Here is a 12131-nt window from a genome sequence, read left to right as displayed (position 1 = left end):
TGTGTTTCCAGACACACACACACACATCCGCGTATTTGTTGGGGATGTATCATATGACAAGACCTAGGCCAGGGTCTAGGGATTAGAAAATGAATAGGATACTTTGTCCCAACACTTAATGCCAGAGAAATAAAAACTTCTTTGGGCGTATAAAGAAAGAAGTTCCTGGCCCTCATTTAGTTGTTAAAGTATCAGGGTTGCCCTAGAAGGTGCTTCAACCCAATCTCCAAGAACACAGGTTAAGTTGAAAACTCAGTGGGGAGAGGAAGGTTATTGACTCTATTAACAACACCTATACAGTCAGAACAAAGGTAGAATGAAAAGTAAAATTCAAATGTTACAGTTCCTTAAGTGGCCCTTGCCCAGTCAGGAGCTCCAATTAGGAGAGTCCTGAATATGACAGATGAGATCATATTTGCGAGACAGGCAGCCAGGCATTTAACAGAAGAGGAATACAAAACCCGTGGATAAGAAGCCCTGACCACATTCATTGTACTCCGCCATTTATAAAGGGACTTGAGCATCCTCGGATCCTGGTAACTGCAGAGTAAAAGCTCCCACGCACTCTGCTCAATTTTATCCCGTAGCAATACAAGGAGATTGCAATAAAAACTCAGAGAAGGGCCCTTGCTCAAGACTGTGCATCTAGGAGAGGGGTGGTGACGCACAGACTTCCCTGCCCGCAGAGCCCCTCCTCCCCCCCCCCCGCCCACCCGCCGCCTCCTGGGAGAGGCTCAGCAAACACCTTCCCACTTCCCACTGCCCCTCGCAAACTCCAAAGTGGTTACAGACACAGAAGTCAGATAATTTTTAGAAATAAGAACCATGGTAATTTCCCAAATCCTGAAGATTCACTGCCTAAATTTCTGAGGCATCCCAGATGGAAGAAGGTGTAGATTAAATCAGGATTTCTCAGCATCTGGCTCAAAGCTGCTGGGTATAGAAGACCAGTTGGTTATGTGGTCCTCAACTCACTAGAAATGCTGTTTTCAAAATTTCACACTTGATACAAAACCTCATACGTCTACCTTGTCTTTTGAACATGAAGTACACATTTGATTACGCTCTAAACATGCTCACAGGAAATCTTGGAGGAGGGGGCGTCTCACAGCCCTCTTAATGCCAAATTAACCAAGGGCCACAGAAGTCACTTCAATTCCTGTGAGGGTGGCCAAGCAAGAAGGCAACCGTGGTCTGGGCTTGAGCCCTCTTGGTGTGGATTCAGGTCATGGTTATAAAGAATCAAGAACCTGACTCTACCATAATTGCCTGGGAACAACTTCGAATGAACAAAGCACATCCATTGGTAACGCCTTTCCAGGAGTTCTTTGATTATGTCATCCTTGTTTTTAATTCCTGAGGCTCCAAAGGTGCTCCTTGTAAGGCCGACTCCCCTACGAGCTGCCTCCATCCCAGAGCCCCGTGCCATGCTCGTTCACCCCTGTGACCTCGCAGACCTCCTCACGTCTGGCTGGTACCTCGACATCACAGTTCCTGATGAGGGCGTCCCTGTTGGAGACCATGCCCCAGGCCACTATGCCGATGGCCACGACGTTCTCCTCGGAACTCCTGCTGATGGTGTTGTCTCTCACCACCTCCCCGATATACTTCATCAGGCCATAGTGCGTGCCTCCGGTGAGAATCCAAGCGCCTGCCAACAAGAGAGGAACACAAGGCCCCGTGGCTCTGAGTCAGCTTCCCGTCCTGTGCTCACAGCCCCCTGAAGAAGCTCCCCCCGTGAGCACCAGCAGGACTGCAGCCACACTTTGGAACAGGCCTGACCTACGACCACATGGAAAGGAAGGAGGGACGGATCTCAGCGTTTCCAAGAGATGCTGGTTTAAAAAAAAAAAACCCACAAATTCTAGACTCCACTCTAGATCCACGTCCTCAGACTCTCTGGGAGGTGGGGCAGGGCTGTGTCTTTAACTAGCCTCTTTTTATGGATAATAATTGCCTGGTTTGAATCTTTGAGCAAGTTAGGCAGTGTCACCATGCTAAGCGGAGTGCTCTGCTCTCACGCTACTCCCCCCACTTCCAGGGATCTGAGTGGTCTTCCTGGCATGACCCTGATGCCTACAACTTAACTTTACAGTTACACAATTTTGCACAGTGGTATTTCAAAGTTTATATCTGATGATTTTCACCATGTCAAGGATTTTGCACATTTTCCTTTTTGTTTTCAAAATTGAAGTAAAATACCTAGAAAATATTGTTTCACATAATAATAGAATCTAAAGTTGGAAATGCCCTTAGTCTAATATGCTACCCACATGGGAATCCAGCCGGAAGCTTGGTCCCCAGCCTCTCTTGACTAGCTCTGGTAACAGAAGCCTCAGGGGTCCTGAGGCAGCCCTGTCCCCCAAACTTAGAAAGTTCTTTTGTTCACTTGTCTCCACTCTCTGATTTACTGCTGTCTTTGCCAGAAGGAACTAGTTGAGCCATCTCCCACATAAAAGTCCTTCCAATGGTTTAAGGCAAATGTGATGTAGTCCCTAGAAGTTTCAGACCCAATCCCTTTGGCCAATTCTCACAGAATGTGAGTCCCAGACCCCACACCCAGGCCCCTTTCTCTGGACAGATTTCAGCTGTCAACATCCCCCTTTCAGATGAAATGACAGAAGTAAAATAGCACTCCACGGGGCCAGCGCAGCACACATGAGACAATTAACCATTAACCTCCCAGCTCTGGCCCCTCACTTCATCTAAGATGTCCCAGCTCAGGGATTTTTGTCTGCTTCGCTCTATTATATCCCCAGCACCTAAAACAATTCCTTACACACAGTAGGCATTTAATAAGTATGTGTTAAATGAATGAATGATGTGTACACAGATTTAGTAGTAAGGAAGCTGAGTTGCTAGGCTTCATAACAAAGTAATTACCTACCGGGGTCCCTTCTGGTTGGTCAGGAAATTAAGAATAAATGGGGGGTAGGGGGACACAGTTTCTTCTTGACATTAAGGAAAAACATACCTAAAATAAGACATGCTACCTTAGTTCTGTCAACTAATATTCTTAATTAAGACGTTTTTAAAATGTTAGCCTTAGATAAACTGATACAATAAATGTTAGGCTTTGATAAATGGAATCTAATCTTGAGGAAACATCCGTCAAACTCAAATGGAAGGAAGTCTGCAAAAACAACTCGCCTATCCTCTTCAAAAAAGCCCTGAAAGACTGAGAAAGGCTACATACAGATCAGTTCAAGATGAAAGAAAGCTTTTTGGTTTTCTATGATATGAAAAGCTGAATGAGAAGAACATTGTTGAGATAATTAGCAAAATTAAAATGTAGACTCTCAGATAACATAATCGGTCAGTGTTAACTTTCTCAGTTTTGAAAGTTGTACTGGGTTATGTGACAGAACATTCCTGTTTTTCAGAGATGCACGCTGACATACTGAAGGGTAAGGATTATGATACCTAAAATTTACTCTCAAATGATTTTTTAATCATGACATCTGGATAGTTACAGAGAGAGATAAGACAAATATGGAAGAATGCTAACAACTGGTGAATCTAAATGAAGGGTGTACAGATACTCATTGTATTATTCTTCCAACTTTTCCGTAGGTTTGAAATTTTTCCTAATAAAAAGTTAAAAAGAAAAAAATTAGCTGACTATTTCAAATAAAGCCACGGTGATTTGTTTTGATCTCTATCAGACAATTACGTGGTGCTCACAACCTGCCAGGCACTGTCACTATTTCCCAAGCACACCACTGATCTCAAAACCAAAGAGCACACGTTAAACTTGCTTTTCTGATTGGCCAGGAATACTCTGGGAAAAGCTTCTATGTAAAAATAACGAAATGAAAATCTTATAAGATTAAAAGAAACATAAATTTACCCACAAGGAAGCATCTTAAAGCTGATTCTAAGGGGGCTACTGTGGGAACCACCCTCACCGCTCCCCTCCCCCAGCCCCCCATCTGCCAGGGCTCCCTGTCTGTCCCTCCACTTGAGGAGCTTGTTTTGAAACAATGATGAAGCACACAGTTCCAGAGCTTCTGGATTCCGCGCAGGAACTGCACGGGGAACGGCACTCGGTCCGCGGGGACGCTGCGCAGCCGGCGTGGCGCAGCCCGCGGCGCACGGCCCCGCCGCCAACGCCGCCGCCGCAGGGACCGCCCGGCGCCGCCCGGGGCCGCGCGCACCTTTCGACTGCGCGATGTAGATCAGGCGGCTGAAGATCTTGCGCATGCGCGGCTTCAGGGCGAAGTTCTTGGCGCCGCCGGTCACGGAAATGACCAGGTTGGGCGTTTTCAGGTGCCAGTGCTGGGTCAGCAGCTCGTAGAGGGTCTCTGCGTCCGTGTCGCAGGACAGTCGGATATACTGTGGGGGATAAAAAATCGAGTGAGAACCTGGACGCCAAATCATTCCTCCAGGGGAATGCTCCCGAGCGGAAGCGTCAGGATTCGCACGTGTTCGCCTGAGCATCGAGCTCAGCCCAGCAAACCGGCTTCTCCGGGAGGGGAGAGGGAGCCAGGCAAGGTGGCCCATCCTGGGGCAGAGGCCTTGGGAAGAGACAGAGTGAATGGAGCTGGGTCACTTTCCAGCGGCAGCCGCAGGGCTTAGGGATGTGAGGATTCAAGGCTCAGCTCCCAGCTTCCTCTGGGTGGTTATGTCCCTGGGACGGAGGACACAGGAAGATTTAAGGAGACACCATTAACGATCATTGAACATCTTTGTAAAATCCTGCATAAGAGCCTGCAGTGTGGGTGTGTAGAGGGAAATGTCACCTTATTCAAGGCCACATTGATTCTCAGGAATGTCATATGCCAAGTAAATCACACGATTCACAAAAGCGTCTGTGGGGCCTTTTGTGACAGTGAGGGTCAACATGGATGTTACATGAGGCTGGAGAAAGGACCCTGGGTGACAAGCCGTCATCACCCATTGAGTTTTGCTGTTGCACATAATCGCACCTGGATTAGCCAGTTAAAGCAGAAGACTATGGCTTACCTTCCCTTTCTTCCCCAGAGTCTCAAACTGAATGTCCCCAAAGGCATCAGTGGGAAATTCCTTGGTGTGTTTTTTGTAATTCCATTTCTCACTTTGGTTGATCTGGGTGCCTTCAATGTGCTGGCTCTGGGCATAGCCACACTTGCACACGTTTTCCCTGAGCGGAATGATATTGACAGGAAGGAACAGATTTCATTAAACTTACCCAAAGATTTCATCACATTTCTTAAAATAAACCACACAGCTTAAATAAACACAAAGAGATTTCACCGTCACATCTGATTTTCAGCCTATTTTCATCATCTCGGTTGTTTAAAAACTGTCTTAGTGTTGTATCCCTGTGATGTGGACCATCCAGGCGATACAACTGTATCGCTTCTGAGAAAGAAGAAAGCTGGATGCAGGGAGCAGGGGGCACAAAGACAGAGAAGATTTCTTTAGTCTCCACGTGTTCCAGCAACAGTCCTGACCATTCTACACTCCCAGCCACTTCTCTCTCTTAGTGTCTGCATGGCATTTCTGTTTCCTTAGTGTAAATTGTCCCCCCACTTCCCGTTTAGGTTAAGCTAATTTGGGTTCCTTGTAACTGAAAGTCTTAATTACTAGAGTAAGGAAATTGTCTGTACTCAAACTACATGTCAAAACGTTCAATATTTTCTAGAGTTATAAAAATTGAGCAAGAACCTGTATCCAAAATCATTCCTCCAGCAGCAATCTTGTCTCCTTTTTGGGACAGTTTCCTGGGGCATCACTCAGTTTGGCCAAGGAAAAATGTCCACCAGAATTGATCACAATTTCTTCAATCCTTTCTCTTACAAAGCCTGGAGGCACTTCCTGAGCTTAGACTGTTCCTGATGGTCTCGGAGTCACCCCCACTAGGGTCCAAGTTGGCTTCCTCCCCTCTCTTTTTAGCTGTTATCATCCCACTATCCTTTGGGATCTGTCCACACCCACCCAAGCCCATTGCAAGACTGGGGAGGGAAGTCCTTGTTCTGCCTGTCCTTGCTATAACTGACGACCGACTCAAGCCCTTTTCCCTTCCAAGGGTAGGCCTGTGTCTCAGGTGACGGTGACTGAGACACTTCTCCGACTCCATCTTGGTGGTCTTTGGGTTGGTAGCCCTCCAAGCAGCAATTTGCATGATTTGGTTAACAAATGGTGAAGAGGCCAGGAAGAATGCCAGGAAGGCATTAGGAGCACAGATACATGGAAAAGGCATAGGAGTGACAGAAAGGAGAGATGGCGAGGACAGGAGAGAATCAGGAGGCTAGTTCTACCCCAAACAAGTCCAAATCCTATAGCGCCACACTGTCAAGATAGCAGCCACTAGCCACAGGTAGCTATTTAATTTAATTTAAAAATTCAGTTCCTTGGTTGCGCTAGCCACATTTCAAATGCTCACTGGACACAAGTGGGCAGTGACTGGTTTTTCTTGCATCCGTTTCTCCTTCTGCCAGGAGCAATGCCCTGGTTTCCCTTTCAGGAATCATGCCTTTCCACCCTAGGTCCATGTGGACACAGCACTCAAGGCTGATCGGTCACGTATCCCATCGCCCAGTCCCAGGGATTAGAGCCAGTGCCTGGCCCAGGCCAGGCCAGTAAGAGCCATGAACGTGGGCCCAGGACTTTGGGCGAAATTGCTAAGAACATGGCCCTGTCTCCACTCACTGGGAAGCTGAAAAGGTTGTGGTGTCCCAAGGCAGTGTCGTTCTTAGAAGGGTTGGGAGCTGGGAATAAAAAGAATGCACAACTAGGAACCAAAAATCTGGGTTCAACTCATCGAGCTCCAGCCAGTCACGTGACCCTGGATAAAATCCTGAGCCCCTCCAGGCCTCACTTCGCCTTGTCAGTCACAGGGCACTAACAGCTACCTCGCAGTGTTCGTAGAATGAAGCATCAAGCGCAGAAAGTCTGCCTGACGCAGCCATTAGCCAGTAAATATCTGTTGAATAAATGAATGAATGAATCCAAACTGTGTTTCCTGCTAACCAAACAAACAGATCAACAGCAGAATCTTTCAGTGACACGTGGGGAGTGCGTAGCGGATTCACAGAGTTTATACTGTGTCAAGATGCCTCGTAATGACTTAAGTTTATACCAAAGACAAAACAGAGCTCTCTTAGCTTTTCCCATGTTCATTTTCCAACTGTACAAAGTAAGGAAACACATTTTTTGAGAACCAGCCACGTGCTGAGGCTCTCTGGTGGGAATTTTACATCTTACCCCCTGAATTCTTACGGCAACTCGGGGTGTATACTTCGCTAGAGTTTTAGGATAAGAGGATTGGGTTCAGGAAAGAGAGTGACTGGCTCGAGGTCATGCAGCGAGCAGGCAGCCGGGCCAAGGCTGGATCCAAGGCTGATTCTAACGTGCCCGCTCTTGTTCTCACCTCCTTGGTCTGTTCACAGTCTCTGTTCAACAGAGTCGGTGCTATAAACGACAGCAGCAACTATCCAATCAGTTAATAGCCAGCCCGTCTCCTATCCCCAGCAGGCAAAAGAGGCGGGGGCAGAGAGGGGTGAGACCGGAGGGAGGGAAAGCTAAAATCGCTTCATTTGACGCGGGGCACGTTCCAGAAAAGAGCAGTGGTCAGTCCTCTCACTCACTGGCCCAGCAGGTAACACTCGCTGAGGACTGCCCGCGGGCAGAGCGGCTGGGGGCTGCTCCCCAGGGCTTTTGTGACTCAGCCTTGGTGTTTCAAAACACACGAGACTCCGAGGAGATGAAATCCAGATTCGATGGGATGGACCACAGTCAAGAACCTGACAGCGGAGCCAGTCAAACTGCCTCGTGTGCGCAGGCTGGGTGCCACCCGCCAAGCTCTATGAGACAGGAAGCTACGCTGCCACGGGCTCCCGGGCGCGCGGAAATACTGAAGAGAGTGACAACCTCTTTTGGAGTCTTTACCAACTACCTCCAAAGCTAAAAATACGAAATGAAACGAGGCCTCTCTAGGGACGAGCTGCTTGCCAAATCCTTCCTGTTCACACGCCATTTCTGAGAATTGCAAGATGAAAACAACTTTAATAATGAACTAGTGAGCATTTGTTTGTTGGCTGTCATGGCGATCAATAATTTTATTTTTGAACATGGTGACAAAAACGGAGGGAAAATTGTTGCTTACGTGGCCTTGGAATCTTTGGTAAAGAAGACACATTCCCGTTTCTTAAAATTTGCTTGAATAAAATTCACCAAGTCCTTTGGAGAAAGAACATTGGAATAATGCATCACTAATACGTTCTCACCCCCTGCCGCTTTTAATGAATATAAATGTGACCTACACCTACTTCAAAGGTTTTAAGAATTCGCCACCTACCCGCAGCATCCAGCATGCATTCACGCTTTCAGAGCACACAGACTTTGTAAAAAGAGGCATACACTTAAATTTTTATAACTAAATGCAAATTTTTCTAAAAGTTACTTGGCATCATCTTATAACAAATGGCATTATACACATACAAAGTATGTTTTTCCGACTGTAAGGCTGCTGGGGGAATGTAAGCGTTTGCTGATAGCTTTGCATCAATAATGTATTATTGCAAATTCCCATTCTTCTTATGCTTGCTTTTCAAAAGAGGATGGATTCCAAGCACTCCTTCGAGAATCACATCTGTCCCCCCATGGGCGTATCCGGGACCTAATTCTGACAAAACCACAAGCTTCCCTTTAGTTGGCAGAAGCAAACTATTTGGGAATCATTGAAAAAAACTTCAAAAATATCTACAGTCCTCAAAGAGGGGGAAGATATTTGCAACCTATATGAAGCATCATAAGGTTGGTAAACAGAACATGTAAAGGTCTATAAATCATTAAGAATAAGACAGACAACCCAGTGGGGAAATGGCAGAAGATAGGAGCAGGCATTGAATAAAAGAGGGCACACGAATAGCCCATAAATACATGGAAAGAAGCTCAGCCTCATCAGTAATGAGGCAAATGGGAAGTGAAATCACGAGGACATCCCATTACACACCCACTAGGCTGGAAAAGTTAAAGCGGCATTGACACCAAATGCCGCTCGGGGCGGTAAGGAGATTGGCCCAACCCCTCTGGGAAACAGACCACCACTGCCAGTAGTTACGCCCCTAGAAACAGTCCCCTGTGTCCCGTGAATGACCTGCAAGCTCAGACACCTGGCACTGGGCGGGCAGCTTTAGGTGGCTGTCTTGCCCCTTGGAGGTGGGGCTGGCACCCACCTTCTGATGTCCTGAGACATCAGAGAATGGGGACCACGTGCCCCCTCTTACTGGCCTTTTGAACGAATTTTCCCCATAAGTCCTGTGTCTTAAACCCAGTCCTGGCAAGGGAGAGGTGCTTGCTGTCACCCACCAGCCTTAACCCAAAGAACGCTCTTCAGGGGGCCCGGCTCACACATCTAAGAAGGTTCAGGGTGGCCCTGCTCCTAAAAGCAAAACCCCAAATCCAAATGTTCACTCCTGTTAGGCTGGAAAAACATGCACGTGATGGGGTGCAGTGTGTCAGCAAGTCAGTCAACAACCACTGAGGCCGCCCACTGTGGAGGGATCACCAACACAGGATGGTGAGCAAAGCAGGAATTCACAGAATACTTCCTGTGTAATTCTGCATATATCCAAACAGACAAATTGAACCACATATTGTTTATGGACATATATTCAAATCATAAACTTACAAATAAAAGTAAGGAATGGGGAACACAAAATTCAGGAGAGTGGTCCCCTTTGACACGGAGGGCACGCGGGGACTCCTGCAGTGCTGGTGGTGGGTACAGGACTGTTCATTTTAGTTACCAGGGGGAAAGGGGGTGGGAAAGGATAAATTGGGAGTTTGAGATCTGCAGATACTGACTACTATGTATAAAATAGATAAACAAGAAATTTCTTCTGTACAGCACAGGGAACTAGGCTCAGCATTTTATAGTAACCTATAATGAAAAAAATTATGAAAAAGAATATGTGCATGTATATATGTCTGACTGAAGCACTGTGCTGTACACCAGAAACTGACACAACATTATAAACTGACTATACTACAATTTTTTAAAAATTTGATATAAACCAATAAATAAATAAATAAAAGCTATTATCTTGGGGGAATAAAGTGTTCATTTTACGATTCCTCCTTAAGCTGGGAATTTACATTTGTACATTCTTTTCTACTTACAATAAAAATGTGGAAAGCAAACGTAACTTCTACACTCATCTAAATGCAAAAATTTTGAAAACCTGTGACGCCCTTTCTTCCTCATAACATTTTCTATGCACTTCACTAATTTTACGTCCACTTAACAAAGATGATGAAAACTCAACAGATGTATAAACTTGTGAAATCAATGATCGTGGAAGAGGGTTGGTGAGAAAAACTGCCTTGTTGCTAAAAGTTCCTTCTTAAAATGCACTTTGCAGAGGCATATGTTCTTAGGGGCAAACAGGACCCCCCAGAACTGGGATGTACTTGGTGGTCTCAGAAGTTCTACCCAAAGTCCATCACTGAGCGAAGCAGGAAATCCATCCAGAAGTCTCGAAGGAGCAGAGCAAGAGAGTCGGCCTTTGCCTCCCAGAGGCACCAATGCCTGCATCCAAGTGTGATCTGGAAAGGCGTTTTCTGCCCAACCCCCAGAGCTCTCTCACTGTGGAGGCTGGAGGAGGGGGGCGTTGGAGAGCCCACCAGCATCCTTTACCCACTGTGTAATTCTCAGGGGCCAGGGCCAAGGTCACAGCAGGTGGAAAAGCTAGGAAGGCACTGGGTGTTGGGCGTGGCAAGTTCAGGAGCGGCCCCTGAGATCAAAACACTGACATGGCCAGCACCCCAGAAGGCCCCTCCCAGCCCCTCCTCCTTCCTTTTTCCGAAGCTAGCCACTACCCTGATTTTTAACACTCTAGTCAAGGGGAGCCCTGGTGTCAGACTGGCACATTGTCTTTGTTTCCTGACAAACAAGAGTATTCACTAGGACCTGCGAGTGAGCAGAAAGCCTGCTGGGACTCCTCAAGGTGCGGGGAGGACAGGGGTGGGAGGGGCAGCACAAAGAGGGGGATCTTCTGCCAGCACCCTCACCCCCAGTAGGGTCTCTACATCCTGAAAGCAGCACGGACACAGGCTTGGAATGAGGAGGGACAGGTGCCAAGGAGATTAATTTGAAGCCATGACAAGAACAAATGAAGACCCAGAAGGAGCCTCCGGCCACAAGGGTGAAGAAAAGGACTGGGATTCAAGGAGCGTTTCCAAGGTGAACCCACAGGGCTGGAAGCAAGAACATCAAGCGTTAAATATGAATATTAAAAGTGTGGGATTGAAGATTTCATAAAGTCAGCGAACGAGTGCATTCTTTAACAACCTAAGGCAACAGTCACAATCTTTAAATTAGGAATGGTTGGAAAAGGACACAGAAGGGAAAATGCCTCTACATTTGACAAAAATAATCCACAGAAAAAAAATACTGTACAATGAGATATGATCTTTTTAAAGAAGGAGTATTGGTCCCCAAATCATCCTAACTGCAAAGTGATGCTTTCTGACGTAGCAAGGGCGTTGGTGGGGACCGCCCTCGACTCACGCTCTCGCTGTAGGATATGTCTGTGCTCCGAGACGCACTGGAGTACAGGGTCCGGGTGCTGCCCAGCGTGCCGTTCCTTCTGCTCCTCATGCTGAGCCGGGTGCCCTGGAGGGACATCTGTTCTCCTGTGGAGAAAAGGGGGGGTGGGTAAGTCTGGATCACAAACAGCGCAAGGGCGCGCAGTTGCAAGCTTTACCAAGATGCCCTCCCCTCCTGCCTCTCCTCTCAGCGTCTGCGGTGCCCCCTACCCGCCCGCCCCCACCAGCCAATGGTACCCCTGCCTCTGCTCTTCTTGCTTCTTTCCTCCTGGTCCTCCGGGACTCAGCTTGAGTCCAGTTCTTCTGCACACCTTCCCTGTCCCCTCACGCCTGGGCAGAGACTCCCTGGGTGTCCCCCTCCTCTGCCAGGTGGAATCACGCATCACAGACCACCACGCATCGGGGTGCGAGAGAGCCCCTTCCAAGTTAGCGGGTTTGGAGTGAAAGGAACTTACAGAACTGGGGCTTGCATCCGCTGGAGGACGTGGCTGGTGGCGGCGGCCACGGCGAGGAGGCTTGCCCTGACCCAGTCAAGTGAGGTGGGAGAAGGACCCTGACCGGCAGTGCCAGCAGGGCCTGAGGGCCAGTGTGCCCTG

General features: G+C 47.6%; 1 protein-coding gene across 1 annotated transcript in view; it reads right to left on the bottom strand.

The window, feature by feature from the left end:
* The window catches only part of TRPM8 (transient receptor potential cation channel subfamily M member 8), a 76016-nt gene extending 64402 nt beyond the window's left edge, over nucleotides 1–11614 (bottom strand). The window contains exons 1-5 of the mRNA XM_064485278.1: nucleotides 11498–11614; nucleotides 8090–8163; nucleotides 4966–5122; nucleotides 4158–4335; nucleotides 1479–1651 (exon numbers count right to left, since the gene is read on the bottom strand). Coding sequence (XP_064341348.1) covers nucleotides 1479–1651; nucleotides 4158–4335; nucleotides 4966–5122; nucleotides 8090–8163; nucleotides 11498–11614 — 699 coding nt within the window. The remainder of the gene's footprint in view (nucleotides 1–1478; nucleotides 1652–4157; nucleotides 4336–4965; nucleotides 5123–8089; nucleotides 8164–11497) is intronic.
* Between the last annotated feature and the right edge of the window lie 517 nt (nucleotides 11615–12131).

Source organism: Camelus dromedarius, chromosome 4 (genome assembly GCF_036321535.1).
Source record: "Camelus dromedarius isolate mCamDro1 chromosome 4, mCamDro1.pat, whole genome shotgun sequence".
Taxonomy (NCBI): Eukaryota; Metazoa; Chordata; class Mammalia; order Artiodactyla; family Camelidae; genus Camelus; species Camelus dromedarius.
This window is presented reverse-complemented; position numbering and strand designations above follow the sequence as displayed.